This window comes from Zea mays, chromosome 6 (assembly GCF_902167145.1).
Source record: "Zea mays cultivar B73 chromosome 6, Zm-B73-REFERENCE-NAM-5.0, whole genome shotgun sequence".
NCBI lineage: Eukaryota > Viridiplantae > Streptophyta > Magnoliopsida > Poales > Poaceae > Zea > Zea mays.
The window spans coordinates 8,170,947-8,187,706 of NC_050101.1; the positions used below are offsets into that span (position 1 = coordinate 8,170,947).

Consider the following 16,760-nt stretch of genomic DNA (forward strand, 5'->3'; position numbering starts at 1 on the left):
TTTGATATCTGCCGGGTGTTTGGATATAACAAACCTAGTTTCCAAAACCATAGTTTTGTTAAAAATGTACATCTTTTTTGGAGTTCTGAAAAGGCATGGCATTTTTTTAAAAAAAATTACGGTTTGGCTTATAGAACCGAAGCTTTGTGACATCACAACATTTGAAAGCTAGGTGTTCTGTGTTATTAATGTCTCTAAATTATTATGGATTTTCTCTCACGAGTCCCTTCGTTTCAGCCTGGTGTCGCTGTAAGCTGTCGTTTGAAACTAAATCCATCATATTCTGTATGCACAGCACGCAAGATTACATATACAGAAAGGTACAGCAGGACGTTCTCTGTACAGCACTGCATTGACGACGGGAACAAGTGAAGCAACATGGGGAACCGACTCTGTACAACGTTTCTCAAGTGTCCTGATTCTGGTGTCAAGCGTGGAACTACATTTCTTAGGATTCTTATCCTGGGATCACGATTTTGTGGAATCGTTCTCCCTTCCCATGCCTGCATCTTCCTTCTTGGCGAGGAACGTGGGGATGTAACATGGTTTCCATCAGGAAATGACACCTGGGGAAAAAAAGGAACGTTTTAGTGTTCGTTCCAATGAAGCGAAAGATCCCACCCCCAACACCACACACACAATTTGTTTGTTTTTAGAATCGAATATTTGCTGATTAACTAGGATTTGAAGTTCAGATAAACCAGGTGAGGATGTTATTAACAACTAACCAAACTAAGCATGCAACGAAAGGAAATAAGAACGATAACCATGCACACGTACCATCAAGAGGCTTAGCAGTTGGCATCATCCTCCATTTTTGTTGAGTAGGCTCTCACCTTTCTGCAGAACTCCTTAATTGCTGCATGGTCCGAAAATGTCACGGGCGTTTCTTCCTCAACCGGATCTCTCTCATAAAACAGTTTAATATGCATCCTTTCAACGACATCGCTTGGAGGATCCTCAGGTATATCACGATACAAATGTTTGAGAATGAAGAGAGCAGTGTCATGATCTCGCCAATAGTTGCTACAGGATATCCACAGGTCAGTGACAATCTGAAACTCGATTAAATCAACAGGAAAGGCTTTTAAAACTCACGTATGAGCTCCCAGAGCAGATAGGTATGAATGCTGAAATGTTTTCTCCTGCAAAAATACAATTGGTATTTAAGATTTCTAGGATAAAAAATTTACTCACTGAACGTAAAAGCATGCAGGAACAGCCAAGCAAAAAAATTAAGAACATAATGGAGCGAAATTTTATCACCTGAAGCACATGATCAATTCGACCATCTGGTGAGCCGGTCAACCTTTCCATCATAATGGAACCATACGATCTTCCTTCCTCATTAGCACTCTCACCATCCTCTAGATCAATAAAGATCATCATTCTGTCAGAATTGGATCTCTTTCTTTCCACGTAATTTACAATGTAAATTTACAGTGTATACAAAAGATAAATAAACATATATACCTTCTGTGTCATTTCTGCTCAATGCTAGCAAAGCAGCTACTGCTTTGACCTATAGAAGATTAAAAAATGAAGGGGTGAAATTACATATTTACTAAGGCTATATTAACAGTGTTCACTTCTAGATCATTCACAAGCATAACACATACTGTTTAATATATTAAAACCACGAGAATCACATCACTGTTTGTTAACAGCCCGCACTAAATTCACATAACCCCTGCAGAAGTGAAGAACTTACCTTCAGTGACTTCAATTGACAGGCAATGGCTTGAGAACGTGCAGAAATATCTTCTGTGAACTCCTACATGATATATCAACCAAATATCGGTTGAGTAAAAACATAGCATTCTCTGCTAGGAACAGACAGTTAAAATGATGAAGAACCCACCTGCACTCCAACATGTATCCTCTTTCCGCCTCTATGGTAGGGAACAATTACAGGACGCTTCTTTTGATAATCTTCACATACAAGTGGTTCAACTCTGTATAAAAGCCCACCTAGATTCATATGACATATTCCTCACTATGCGACAGATAAGTACACTGTCTTCCAGTGCAAGAAAAAAAGGTTAAGCACATCTTTACATATCAGGTTGTCATTGTTTAGTTCCGCTGTGGTATATGTTTTACAAACTCTCCAAACATAAGAAAACAAAACTGTAAGGAAGCTACAAACCTGTATGCTACAGGATCAAAAGGATGAAAAATATTGAACATCTGCCGGCAGCATGGCATCTCTTCAATTATGTTCTTATCTTTCCAATAATCTCGCCCTTTGCCTGTAGAACATGGTATAAAATTCAGATACAAATCATGGAATGATATAAGACAAAGAAGACATGGAACAACTGGAAATAAGGAAGCACCCCGCCAGTTGCCAGGAACTCTTGTAAGTCGCTGTACATAAAGAAAAGCTAACAGTAGCTTGAAACATGTGCCACTATCAACATCATCCTTGATGATGCATAGGAACATTTTTTCAGCAATTCCACAGGTTATTGTTCAGGCTACCATGCAACGAAGGGCTTCTTCAAGCTACTCATGGATGAATCCTTATGAGCAGGTAGTTCAAAAGGTGATGAGGCGCTATATAATCTAAACCGAAGGAGAGCATCATTTAAATTTGTAAAACCAAAAAAGACAAGACAGAAACATCAACACTGCTGTAAAGCAGGAGGGCACGTAGGGCTTAATGAAGTTCCAACAATAAATAACCCTTATAAACATGAATTGTTATCAGTTGAAGGTTGCATACCAATACCAATACGGACATTACGCAGGGAAAGGAAGACACCCAGGGGAGATCCAACAGCAAAGAATGTGTCAACCTGAATATCCAAAAATATTGCAATAATGACATAAATTCAAGTGAAAAAAACAGTGACAATACTCAGAATAACTAGGGCGATACCACCTTAAAGTTTAGTTTTGTGTATTTGATTTGTGGTGAGTAGGGCTGGTTTATACTTCCTTGTGCAGTGAAAAGTTCGCCAAAGTTCAAGGCATGATTGCCATTTTTGCCTACCACAAATATAGTAATGTACATAAAAATTTGAATAAATACATCAAAAGGAACACAGTAGAAGCCTTCTACAAGATGCCTTGGATTGGATCAAAAGCAACTACTTACCTCCATGATACTCAACACCACTGGTGCTCTCAGTCACTAGATGCTTATGCTGTTCAAGCTGATCTAGTTTAGCTTTAAGACGTTTCACCTGAATAAAGGAGAGTATAGGAATCAATTTGTTATGTCATTTTAACTTGCTCTATGTGCCTTGCTTCAATATAACACCGTTAGTTTTGGCCTTTGAGCGAAAGGGCTTCTAGCCTAGTGGTTAAAGGCTTCCGAGTAGCACCTCCAAATCCCGGGTTCGATTCCCCTGAATTTTCAGGCTTGGTTAAAAAAATATTCTCGATATGTCCATCCGCTCTCGGATAACGATGTCTTATGCGCCACCCTCCGGTTGGGTTGTTGCGGAGTGGACGGTTGAGGCCGGCCCGTTAGTGATGAGGGGCAGGGTTCAGAAATTTTCTCGGCCGGGACCATTATTTCGGTCTCTTAATAAGATACCAGGAGGGTGGTCATTCCCTCCCCGAGTTTTAGTTTTGGGCTTTGAAGTGAGCTGTTGAGTATTCTCAGCAAGTAGTGTTTCAGTATTATTATAATGCATTTATTTTATTGTTAACTAAATATATGGTTATGTTAATAATTACTTTCAAGGCATCACAAATTGACGACCTTCTAATGAAGTTAGATGATTCAAAGATAGCACATATTGTATCAGATAAACTTCATGTATTCACACCTCTTCTTCTAGTGAAATGATCATTTTTTCTTTGTCAAGGACCTCTTCATGGACATCCTCAGCAGATCTTGAAATGTGTGATGCTTCAGCATCTTTTGTGCTTACACCTGAAGTTGTTCCTTCCTCAGTATACACCGTCTGATGATTCTCAATCCTATTTTCTTTTTCATTTTGCTCAGCAACAACTGCCCCACGTGGCACACCAGTTTCTGGGTTATTTAATGAATCCTCGAGCACACATGATGGGACAATGCTGTCCATATGTGACATGTCAGTTCTGGTGCTACCTTCATCAACGGCACTGTTTTCATTACCAGTACAAGAATGCCCTAGAGTATAAGTATCATGATCCTTTGCACCTGAATCATGCAGAGCAACTTCATTGGCTGACTTTGCTCCTTGACTTCGATCAGATGTTTCCATGTTCAGATACTCTGTTGGAAATGGGGCCAAAAGGGATTCTTGATGACAAAGTATATCATACGACAGAACACTTCCTAATGAGTGGCCATACAATGAAACCTGTAAAATAGAATAAGGCAAAAGATTTCTTGTCTAATTATCAGCATAACAGCAAATTATAAAGAACATTGTGAACGGGTCATAGAACTATTGAACCGCAAACCTTTCCACTGTAACCAGGATTTCTCTTCAGAAATTTCATGTACAGCTTGTTCAACTGGTTAGAGACCTGTCATAAGTTCAAGTCACTAATTTGTTGTGCGGAGTCCAACAATACTTTCTATCAATCAGGTAATACAGCACAAAAAATAGCATGGGAATATTCATATTTTCTAATGTACACAGGAGGAGGATAACTGGAGCTGTAAGATGGAGTTCAAAGACATAGGCCATGTTTGTTTACCCTCTACATTATATAATCCAGCTTAAATAAGTTGAGAGCTAAACAAACAACACATATTATTATGTGGATTATGTAATCTAGATACCTAGATTATGATAATCCATAAGCTAGATTATATAATCCTGGAAGGAAACAAACAGGGACATAGTGTCACCAACAGTTGCTTGGACTAATCAGATTTGATTCTTAAGCCACGAAACAAAATGAATGACTTTCCACCAAAAAAGAACAGATGCTAATGCAGTAATATAGTAAATTACCGAGTCAATAATATGCTGACAGTAGATAGGACTCATATAATATAGGACATCATGAACTGTGGCACCTAATGCGACTCGAAGACCTTTAACTCCATCCAAAGTGAGTTTCTCAACCGTACTTTCACCACTGAGTTTCAAGCCCTTCCTCCACTACGATAATGAGCATCATTATTAGAAAAAAAAATCAACAAATGGAGATATAACCATATGACATATCATGACTATTGGAAAAAAAACAACTTGGTAATTTGTTACTCGTAACAACATAAATATGTAAATAAGCAACAGCTAAACAAATGTTATTTGTTTACACTTAGTGGTAGCAATGTACGACTAAGTATATATATACATATATAGATCGAAATGCCTGTGAATGATAACAGCCAGTCATGCATATCTTGTCTTTCAGTTCATGTAAAACCATAGACAAAATGAAGAAGTGATACTGTCAAGTGCTAGACCCATTTTGTTAGAATATATAACAAAGTAGCCCATAATGAGATTAACTATTGACTGCATGTTAACCCTTATCTTAAGATGCCTGAGTCCAGAATTCTTTATTAGCACACTCATATTGCTAGGGTTCTGTTGGGTGTGTGACAGACAGACGAGTAGATCGAGTGGTGTTTTCTGAACAAGGGTACTCTTATAAGAAAAGAAAAAATGTGCAGCTCTCCTGCGTATTCGAGAGGGGAAAAAACTTGGCGGGGTTAACTGAGGTTTTTACCTGACAGGGAATAAATAGAACCCTCTGGGTACTTCTTTGATAAGAAGTTAAGTATCTTTCAGCTAGGTTAGCAGTTACTCGGCGGAAATCAACAACATCATCAACAAGATTAGCTTTCTCCAGCCTCTGTCCAATGCCATGAACCATGAATACCAGATGACCAACTGGAACCTATTAAGGAGCAATAGCAAAATCTATTATCACTTCAAAGTATTTTGCTGCATACAAAACCATGTAAATCTTATGGGAATATTTTCAACACAATGATCCTCTGATATCCATTAATGTGGCAACATTTAGTGTAAGATTGGTAGTTAGGGCTAAGCATTCAAGAAATAGAAAAAGTGTTCCATTGAACTATACAGTTTTGTACATGCAGTCATTTGCAATCAGGCCAATCCCGATGCGAAAAATGTCCAAAGTGATGTCTAAGAGGTGAGCAAGGGCAAAAAAAATTAAAGACCCAATGAATAGTGCCCGTATATAATGCCTATGGTACCTTACAAGGTCAGCAGACAAATGAGCTAACCAATTATGAGGGCACCATCTTCCCCCTGATGTTTGTTTTGTGGTTCTAGGTCTGAGCCAAGCTTGTTTCTTCATGTACACAATCACTTCTTCTCCCTCATCTTTTAATGTTCATATTGTTAAGGCCCATAAGGCCCATATATTATTGTCTGCTTATATATATGCTACAGTACCCGAGGGGGCCATTATCTCGCCTAATCCAAGGTTAGTCACATGGTATCAGAGGAGGTTAGGGTTAGGGTTTACGTCTAAGCCCACCCTGATCCAATTTTTCGTCGTCGTCGCGCCGTCGCTGTGCTGTCCTCGCGGCCAGCTCCTTCCTCTTCTCCGGCTGCTGTCGCGGTCCTTCCACTCCCGCCCGCCGTCGCGGCCGCGGGCCCCTTTTCCCGGCCGCCGTCGCGGCCTTTTCCTGGCCGCCGCTTCGTCGAGGATTCACCGTCCCTGCGCATCCGCCGTCCTGATTCGCGCACATCCGCGCCGTCCGCGCCGTCGACCTGCGCATCCCGCCGGATCCGCTCTCTCCGCGCCGTCGACCTGCGCATCCCGCCGTCCGCCGGATCCGCCCTCTGCCGCGCCCCGTCGACCTACTGTCAGCTGACCGTCCGCCGGATCCGCCGTCTGTCTGCCGCGCCCGGTCCACCTGTTGTCCCTGCGCCAATCGCAGATTTGCGCAGATCCGCCCGCCGTCCCTGCGCACGGCCTGCTCTGCGCAGATCCGACGTCCAGGGAGTGCGCAGATCCGCCTGCTGTCAGATCCTGCTGTGTCTGCCGTCCCGCTGTCCCTCGTCACCATCGCAGTCACCTCGTCTTGCGGGCAGGGCTGCAGATCTGCGCCGTTGCTGTCTCTGCGCAGGTGGCTGCCATTGCGGGCAGAGTTGAGGTGGCCTTGATTATCTGCAGCAGGGTGACAGCTGCTGTCCATCTCGGTTTCCGCTGCCCAGGATCTTCGTCAAGTCGTCCAAGTCGGGCTGCTGTCAGTTGCGGCTCCTCTGGTTTGTTTGGTTTCACTTATTTCCATTGAATTCAATATGACGACAAATGCTATTGTGGTCAATATCACTCTCGATGGTCAAAATTATCCGGAGTGGGCTTTCTGTGTTGAGAATGCACTCCGGGGACATGGATTACTCTTCCATTTGACTGATGCGGCACCTGTTCTTGCTGATGATCGTCGCAATGCTGCTGATATCAAAACATGGCAGCTTAATGATGGTAAAGTGATGGCTGCTATGGTGAACAGCGTCAAACCGTCTATGATTATGAGTTTGTCTAAATTCAAAACTGCTAAATCCATCTGGTCTCATTTGAAGGAGCGTTTTGTTCAGGATAGTGGTGCTCTATTACACACTCTTATGCAGCAGACACATGTTATTGAGCAAAATGATATGAGTATTGATGAGTACTACTCAGCCTTTGATCGCCTGATGAGTGCTTTGACATCAATGGTGCCTGCTTGTACTGCTGATCCATGTCCGGCTCATAAGTTTATTGAGAAGTTCTTCACTTACAGATTTGTTATGGGTGTTCGGGCCGAGTTTGATTCTCTTCGTGCTCGTTTACTTCAGGGTTCTGACACTCTCACAATGGCTAAGGCGTTGTCTGATTTACTTGCTGAAGAGACTCGTCTTAACTCTCTTTCCTCTAATGGTGGTAATCCTCACAGTGTGTTTGGCTGCTGCCCAGAAACCTAAGAATATTTTTAAGCCTTGTGATCATTGTGGCAAGACCAATCATCGATCTGAGCTTTGCTTTGTCAAGTTTCCTGAGAAGTTGACTGATTTCCGTGCACGACGTGCTGCTCGTGGTCGTGGTCCAGGACCATCTACTAGAGGTTCAGTTGTCGTTGCTGCCACTTCGTCCGCTTCTACTTCAGAGTCGGCCTGGGTACTTGATTCAGGAGCCTCCTTTCATGTCACGTCTGATCAGTCAAAGTTGGCTACTACTACACCTGTCACAGATGGTGCTTCAGTGCAGACAGCTGATGGTACTGTATGCCACATTACTCATAAGGGTTCTCTTTCTGATCCTCACTTTACAGTACCTAATATTTTCTTTGTCCCTGAGCTATCTATGGATCTTCTTTCAGTAGGTCAAATTACGGATCATAATTGCTTTGTCGGATTTGATGACTCATCTTGTTTTGTACAGGACCTCCGCACAGGGGAAGTGATTGGGACTGGCCGTCGCCGTAGAGCAGCTCCTCGCCTCTACATCTTGGACTCCTTGCGGCTTTCTTCCTTGGCTACATCTCCAGCACATGTCCTTTCAGCTACCCTTGCTTCTGTTGCGTCTTTTACCCAGTGGCATCATCGTCTAGGTCATTTGTGTGGCTCTAGATTGTCTACTCTAATAAAGTCAGGTTGCTTAGGTCATACTTCGGTTGAGTCTAATTTTCATTGTAAGGGTTGTCATCTTGGAAAACAAATACAACTTCCATATTTTACTAGTGATTCTCATTCTGTTGAACCCTTTGATTTGGTTCACTCTGATATTTGGGGTCCTGCACCTTTTGTGTCAAAAGGTGGATATAAATACTATGTCATTTTTTATTGATGATCATTCTCGCTACACTTGGATTTATTTCATGAAACACCGCTCTGAGCTGATTTCTATTTATAAAACCTTTGCTCGCATGATTCACACTCAATTTTCCACTCATATTAAAACCTTTCGTTCTGATTCTGGTGGTGAATATTTATCTGATAATTTTCGCCAGTTTTTGACTTCAGAGGGCACTCTTGCTCAGCTTTCTTGCCCTGGTGCTCATGCACAGAACGGTGTGGCTGAACGCAAACACCGTCACATTATAGAAACTGCTCGCACTTTGTTGATATCTTCTTTTGTTCCTTCACATTTTTTTGGTGAAGCAGTTTCTACTGCGGTTTACCTAATCAATAGACAACCGTCATCCAAACTCTCTGGCAAAACACCTGGTGAAGTCCTTTTCGGAACTCCACGATATGACCACCTTCGAGTTTTTGGATGTACGTGTTATGTTCTATTATCCCCTCGTGAACGTACTAAATTGACTGCTCAATCTGTTGAGTGTGTTTTTCTTGGATACAGCCCTGAACATAAAGGCTATCGGTGTTATGATTCATCTTCTCGTCGCATGCGTATTTCTCGAGATGTGAGCTTTAATGAAAACCGACCCTTCTTTTACAACTCTTCCACTCATTCTTCTTTTCATTCCACAGAGTCTACCGCCTTCATGAGCCTTCCTCCCATTTCTGAAACTTCATCAGTATTACCACCTACTGTTTCTACACCAGATGCTCTTATTCCCATCACACCACCTTCCACTTCCACACCATCTCAGTCTTACTCTTCCAAACCACCTGTTACTCAGACTTACATTCGCCGTCCTCGCTCTAATCCCACGGCCAGTCCTGATGATGATCCTGTTGCTGATCCTTGTACTAACAATGATGACTCTCATGTTGTTTTTAATCAGGGGTATCATCTTCGTGACCGTGACACTATTGCAGCTCCAGACCGTTATGGGTTTTCCCGTGCCGGTGCAGTCATTGCTGAACCATCATCTTATAAAGAGGCTTCTGGTATACCTGAGTGGCAGCATGCTATGACTGATGAATTAAATGCCCTTCATCGCACATGTACATGGGATGTTGTTCCGTTACCTGCTGGTGTTGTACCTATCACGTGCAAATGGGTCTTCAAAGTTAAAACCAAATCTGATGGGTCTATTGAGCGATATAAAGCTCGTCTTGTGGCCAGAGGTTTTCAACAGACTCAGGGTGTTGACTATGATGAGACTTTTGCACCTGTGGCCCATCTGACTACTGTTCGAGCCTTACTTGTTGTTGTAGCCTCATCTTCTTGGACTATCTCTCAGATGGATGTCAAAAATGCGTTTCTTCACGGTGATCTACATGAGGAAGTCTATATGCATCCACCTCCTGGGATAGATGTTCCCTCAGGGCATGTCTGTCGTCTCCGTCGAGCCTTGTATGGTCTCAAACAAGCTCCTCGTGCTTGGTTTGAGAGATTTGTTTCTGTCATCAAGGCTTGTGGTTTCTATTCTAGTGATCATGATCCTGCATTGTTCATTCATGTGTCTTCACGAGGCCGCACGTTGCTCTTACTATATGTTGATGACATGTTGATTACAGGCAATGATCCAGACCATATTGCTCATGTGAAGGCGTACCTGAGTAAGGAATTTCAAATGTCTGACTTGGGGGCACTCAGTTATTTTTTGGGCATTGAAGTTTTGCAGACTCGAAATGGTATTTATCTTTCTCAGGCCAAGTACATACAAGACCTTCTTGATCGTTCTGGTCTTAGTGATACTCGCACTGTCGCCACGCCTATGGATCTTCACTTATCTCTTCGTCCGACTGATGGGACACCTTTGGAGGATCCATCTCGATATAGACATCTTGTTGGCAGCTTAGTTTACCTTACTGTCACCAGGCCAGATATTGCTCATGCGGTACAGATCTTGAGTCAGTTTGTCTCTGCTCCTACATCAGTTCATTATGGGCACTTACTTCGTGTGCTTAGATATTTACGGGGGACAAAAACACAATGTTTATTTTATGACTCAAATTCTCCACTTCAGCTTCATGCTTACTCTGATGCTACCTGGGCCAGTGATCCTACAGATCGTCGCTCCATCACTGGTTACTGTATTCTTCTTGGATCATCCCCTGTTGCTTGGAAATCCAAGAAGCAAGCTGCTGTATCTAGATCTAGTACTGAAGCAGAACTTCGAGCCCTGGCTACTACTACTGCTGAGATTATCTGGATTCGTTGGCTCTTGGCTAATCTAGGTGTTTCTTGTGACTCGCCTACACTTCTTCGCTGTGACAACACTGGAACTATACAAATCTGTCATGATCCAGTGAAGCGTGAACTCACAAAACACATTGGTGTTGATGTCTCATTCACTAGATATCATTGTCATCAGAAGACCATTGATCTTCAATATGTGCCCTCAGAATTACAGCTTGCAGATTTCTTCACAAAAGCACAAACTAGGGCACAACATCAGTTTCATCTACTCAAACTCAATGCTTCAAATCCTCCACTTCCGCCTTGAGTTTGACAGGGGGTGTTAAGGCCCATATATTATTATATTGGGTCTGTTTGGTTCAACTTTTTTCTGACCAGCTTTTCTGAAAATCTGGCTGTGGAGAGAATCTGGCTGTGGGGAGAATCTGAGTATCATTACGATTACGTGTGGAGGAAGATAAAGTTGTTCATAGGGCTCATGATTTAGAAAGTGACGGGTTCCTACTATTACAACGACTCAACCGATTATGTGTTTATGTTGATTTTGGATGGTTTTTGCCCCAACGAATTTTATAGAAGCTGGCTGAAAAGCTGAGCGTTTGGCAGTCCGCAGCAGCTTTTGGTGGCCAGAAGCGGCCCTGTTTGTTTCGGCTTCTGGCAGCTTCTGGCCACCAAAAGCTGCTGCGGACTGCCAAACGCTCAGCTTTTCAGCCAGCTTCTATAAAATTCGTTGGGGCAAAAACCATCCAAAATCAACATAAACACATAATCGGTTGAGTCGTTGTAATAGTAGGAACCCGTCACTTTCTAGATCTTGAGCCATATGAACAACTTTATCTTCCTCCACACGTAATCGTAATGATACTCAGATTCTTCCCACAGCCAGATTCTCCCCACAGCCAGATTTTCAGAAAAGCTGGTCAGAAAAAAGCTGAACCAAACAGTATGCTTATATATATGCTACAGTACCCGAGGGGGCCATTATCTCGCCTAATCCAAGGTTAGTCACACATATCAGATTTTATCCTAGGCGAACACCTAATTATTTCCACATGTTGGAGACTTGGAGCATCGCAAGTGGTCTTGTGTCTTTTTGGGTACAAAAGGTCAAATCATGCCAACTAATGGTATATTTAACAAAAATGTTGCTACCAGCCTGTCAGTAAGGGAATTAACTTCAGAATACAATTTGGGGTGGGGGGGATACTCTGAAACACGTAAAAATTATGTATACCTAAATCCTTTTCCTGGGGGCACATAATTCACAGAACACCCCAGCCTCACTTCCAAATTAAGACTACTTGATATGGAGAAACAAAACGTCACTATGCCTAGTAAATACCTGAGAGCAGTAATCATCCATTTCCTCTTCTTTTGTCTGACGCAACTCATCCTGGTACAGAATCAGATGGCAGTCATACATTAAACAAGAATTGATTGTAGAGTACATCTACAGTAAGATGGTGAAACCGTGAAAGGTAATTATTCTGATTCCAGATTCATACTTACAGGCTTTGATATGATCCAAGTTGACAAACCAAAAAATAGGAGTGCATTTCAAAATTTAAGACAGAAAATATAGAATTAAGCAGTTTTTTCTGGACTAGCTGATTTGTTTTGCTAATGTTTTTTCTTGCTGAATGAAAGATGCAAAACCACAGGTATGACAAAACTCGCAGGCAGCAAAATGCTAGGCTAGTGAGATGTGAGATAGTGACTTTCATCTCTGCATTACAGAAAATTCACTCTTGCTAACTGTATATAAATTCATCTCAGAGCACCAGATGACATTACATGTTAACAGGATATAAACAGTCATCATGATGCTGTTGACTCTGACTTTCATCTCTGCATTACAGAAAATTCACTCTTGCTAACTGTATATAAATTCATCTCAGAGCACCAGATGACATTACATGTTAACAGGATATAAACAGTCATCATGATGCTGTTGACTCTGAACCTGATCCTATAGCTAAATTGCAATCCAGAGAGATGTTAACATTTTAGGCTTACAAAATAAAGAACAAATTAGCAGCAAATAATGGACCAAATATCAAGATTTCAGTTTCCTTTTAGAATAAAAATAAATAAAAGTAAAGGATCAGCTTGCAAATTCTGGAAACACTGGATAGATAATGACACTAAAAAACAGCAACATGGTAGGTTACCTGTGAAGGCTTTGTACTTGCAGATTCAGAAGGAGAAAATCCGCGCCTTAATTTGATTGTGTTACTACCAAGCTTAGGACCCGTATCAAAGACAAGCCAAGCTTCCCAAGTATCATCCTCTCCAGTAAAAAGAGCATGCAAATCCTGCACAACTTTTTTTAGCTTAACTCCAAATTATCAAACTTCACTTTCTGAGAAAGCTTTATCAGCATTACATACCAGTGTACTTCCTTGGAGGTCAACCCTTGCTGCAAATAGGCCTGAAGGTTGAAATTTTCGACGATGCCAGACCTAGTTTTGACAACAATAGGGTGTTCAGCTGTTTTCTGAGCTAAAAAACAGAGAAGGTAGTATGAGTATAGGTACTAAACTAACAGTGCAAGATGACTAGGAAGAAATGTTCATGGCTTTATGCAGTGTAGGTAACATCCCGTCATATGTAGCTATTTCATTTTCCATCACAATCATGATGCCCACGGTTCAGAGGCTCAGAGTTATGTTCTCATCACAGTTTTGTTATCCCATGTAGCACAAATCAAGTACCCAAAGATTCTTTAAACAATTCAAGGTTAATGCTCAGCCCGTTGGATTAATTTTAAAATATTTAGATCTAGTGAGGCAAGCTTGGTTATCATTCCTAAAGCAAATGACTGTCGAAAAATCCTTAACAGTTATGGTGAATTGGCTGGCAATCCAGAAAATGCTTGCTGATGGTCTTGGCCAAATGTCACTAAAGAACACTCCACAAAAGGTTTGTACCTGACAATTATATGCTAACTCAAGTTGTTCAGAAACATCCTCTCGCAAGGGAATCCAATCAACACCACCTTTGCGAGCGAACCAGTGGCCTCTCAAGACACGCCTGTTTTCACCGTTCCAGTACACAGGGAAGCAATGCCGCCTCATCAAATCAACCTGCAGAACAGTAGGTTGTTGCGAAAAGACCAACTCACTAGATAGCATACTGAGAGTAATCAATGATAATGGGTAGAATGCTTCTCAATAATCCATACACGATTCATTCCGGTTATGATAGAGCGTACTAGAGAAGAGATTACAGACCTCATATAGTCCACCTTTCACAGGAACCCCAACCCGTTCTTCCTCCACCTTATAAAGATATGCAGAATCATCACTTTCAACCAAGGATCCTCTCGGTCCTGCACTGCATTCAGCATACTCACGCCACCAGTATGCAAGCAGCACTTCCTCCCTCTACAAACAGTAACCCAATAACATGAACTTTAACAAAGTTATTAACAACGGATGCAATCCTCCTCATACTGTATCAGATATGTTAAAAAAGTGAGCAAAACAAATCTACAATAACAAATGTGCCACTGCCAACATGGACTACTGTAGATAAACGCACAAAATTAAACAAAAAATCACCATGAAGAATCAAATACCCTACTATTTTATCAGTTTTCAGATAGATTGTACTTCAATGGTTGTAGAACTAATATTAAAGATGGTGTAGATTTCTAACTAAACATTTACGTGTTGAGATGGTAACCTCCAAGAAAGACGCCTCCAGTGCCAGAGAGTCCCTCTCGCTGAACCGGAAATAGTCTCCTTTCCCCACTATCTCTGTCCGCGGTACGGACGAAGAGAGCACTGCATCGACAATCGAATCAGTAAAACTTAGCCTGAAGCATCGACAATGTGGAGACCGATGAATTCACTACAAATCTCCAGTAATAGTAGGTGTGCTGAAACTGTCCACGCCATTCTCTGCTACTGTTCAATTATAATGCTTCTAATTTCTAACAAGGCAGACAGAGGTCACATGGGGCTAAAATTGCAGCCCCCAATTTGCAGGTTCCGGGACAGGTCCTTTTGAAACTCATACATGAGTTGTTAGCTCAAAATAGTAACTAGTTTTTGTCAAAGTGTCAAACACGCACAGCGCAGGCGACAGGGGGAGGGGGGAGGGGGGAGGAGAAGAGGATAGACGGGGGGTGGCGCACCTTTGTCGGCGAGGGGGAGATTGCAGAAGTACCAGCGGACGTCCTTGCCGTCGGAGGGGCTCTTGGTGTGCGCAAGGTATTTGCGCCGCGCCGCGCAGTGCCCGATCGCGTCCTCCAGCCGCGCGATGTTGGAGGGCGTGTTCCGCAGCGAGTCCGGCGACGCGCCCTCCGACTCCCCGGCGGTGCCCGCGGGTGCGCGGCTCGTCGACGCGTGCGTGTCCCCCGGGCCGCCCCGCGCCCCCCACCTCTCGTCCCGGCCTGCCATGTGCGCTGCTCCCGGTTCGGGATCGCCGGCGGCGAGTGGAAAGGGGAGGTGTGTGGAGTCGGAGACGGGGAAGAGAGAAGGGCAGCGGGGGGTGGGGGCGGCGAGGTGGGCCCCCACCATACGAAGGGTAAGGAAGGTGGAAGTCACGGAGTTATTTGAGATTGTAACATTCTCGTCGCGCGGCTTCGCCACTTTATTACTCCGCAGCTGCGCATCGCCATTTTGGTATTCTGGAGCTCACAGCCGCGCTATATTGGGACAGTTAATGCCCGGCGATCTGTTACCTTCCATTAGGTATGGTAAAAGTCAATTTTATCCCTGCTTTAACCACGTTGGCGCCACTCCGGAGCTCAAAGGACGAGGATCGCTTGAGGCGGCCAAGCCCAGGTCACGAGAGCTCATACTTCTCAGCGTTAGCTGCTGCATCTTCTCCCTTTGCGCAAGGGCCGAGAGCAACCTGGAGCTCATCGGAGACACCGGCTCAGGGACAACCGTGGCCCGAGGAGACAGCAAGCTCTGCTGCTCCTGGAACTGGTTCAGCATGGCGGCCTTACGCGTCGGCGAGAAAGCAGAGCCGCCCTGGTCTGCGCGGCGCCCGCCATCTCCGTCGAGAACAGATCGTCAAGATTGGACGGCACGAGCGTCTTTCCCCTTGCCGACCGCAGAGAGGCTGGCGACCCGACGGTTGTGAGCTGGAAGCGGCGGCGGGAAGGAGGACTAGGCCGGCGGCTGTGAGCTGCCGCCGATTCCCACCGGCCTCGACATGGGGGTCGTGGTCGCCGACAGCTAGGACGCCATGCTCGGCAACGCCGCTGCGGCGGCGCAGGACCAGACGTTCTCGAACTGGTTCATTGGGGCCGCCGGCGACTTGGATCAGTCAGGACCGCCGCTTCCCGTGCACCACCAGCCCGAACTCGGCTTCTGCCGCCGCCGCCGACGGGGCAAGGTCATGCCTTTCCACCACTAAATGGTCCTGCTCCATTCCAGCTCCAGCCTTCGCCGCCACTGCCCCACGGGGCGATGAAGAGGACGGCTGCGGAGGCGGCGCAGCAGCAGTTGCTGGACGAGCTGGCGGCGGCGGCAAAGGCCGCTGAAGCTGGCAATTCCATTGGCGTGCGAGCGATATTGGCGCGGCTCAATCACCAGCTTCCCCCGCTCGGGAAGCCGTTCCTCCGCTCCGCCTCCTACCTCAAGGAGGCCCTCCTCGCGCTCGCCGAAGGCCATCACGGCGGCTGCCATCATCGCGGCGTACAAGACTTTCTCTGACCACTCGCTCGTGCTCCAGTTCACCAACTTCACCGCAACGCAGGCACTTCTTGACGAAATTGGTGGCAGCACGTCGTCCTGTATCCATGTCATCGATTTTGATCTTGGCGTTGGAGGCCAGTGGGCTTCTTTCTTGCAGGAACTTGCGCGGGTCCCGCTGCCGCACGT

General features: G+C 44.2%; 1 protein-coding gene across 5 annotated transcripts; it reads right to left on the minus strand.

Moving 5' to 3' along the window:
- Positions 1–227: 227 nt before the first annotated feature.
- LOC100381486 (uncharacterized) lies at positions 228–16,252 on the minus strand. Of its 5 annotated transcripts, XM_020539042.3 has the most exons (23): positions 15,062–16,252; positions 14,608–14,708; positions 14,154–14,306; positions 13,851–14,006; positions 13,311–13,382; positions 13,092–13,235; positions 12,263–12,313; positions 5,635–5,805; positions 4,908–5,057; positions 4,408–4,473; positions 4,142–4,304; positions 3,783–4,069; positions 3,104–3,191; positions 2,888–2,994; positions 2,729–2,801; positions 2,150–2,252; positions 1,862–1,955; positions 1,712–1,774; positions 1,474–1,522; positions 1,267–1,367; positions 1,099–1,145; positions 781–1,026; positions 245–566 (listed from the first exon to the last, which is right to left on the minus strand). In XM_020539042.3, exons 1-22 carry the CDS (start codon positions 15,444–15,446, stop codon positions 792–794), a joined length of 2,859 nt encoding a protein of 952 aa, XP_020394631.1. In that variant the 5' UTR covers positions 15,447–16,252; the 3' UTR covers positions 245–566; positions 781–791. The 5 variants fall into 5 exon arrangements, 3 of the variants coding, with proteins under 3 accessions (XP_035815551.1, XP_020394631.1, NP_001335603.1); XR_002748527.2 differs by having other exon boundaries at positions 1,862–1,971; positions 3,783–4,304; XR_002748526.2 differs by having other exon boundaries at positions 1,862–2,016; positions 3,783–4,304.
- Between the last annotated feature and the right edge of the window lie 508 nt (positions 16,253–16,760).

What these genes read in the sequence shown, in the direction of transcription:
- LOC100381486 (XM_020539042.3), bottom strand. Translation starts at nt 15,446, where the DNA reads ATGGTGGGGGCCCACCTCGCCGCCCCCACCCCCCGCTGCCCTTCTCTC. An exon ending in ACCTCCAAGGAAGTACACTG is followed by an intron (nt 13,236 to 13,310) that starts GTATGTAATGCT and finishes AAAGTTGTGCAG; the next exon opens with GATTTGCATGCTCTTTTTAC. An exon ending in GAATTGATCATGTGCTTCAG is followed by an intron (nt 1,146 to 1,266) that starts GTGATAAAATTT and finishes GTATTTTTGCAG; the next exon opens with GAGAAAACATTTCAGCATTC.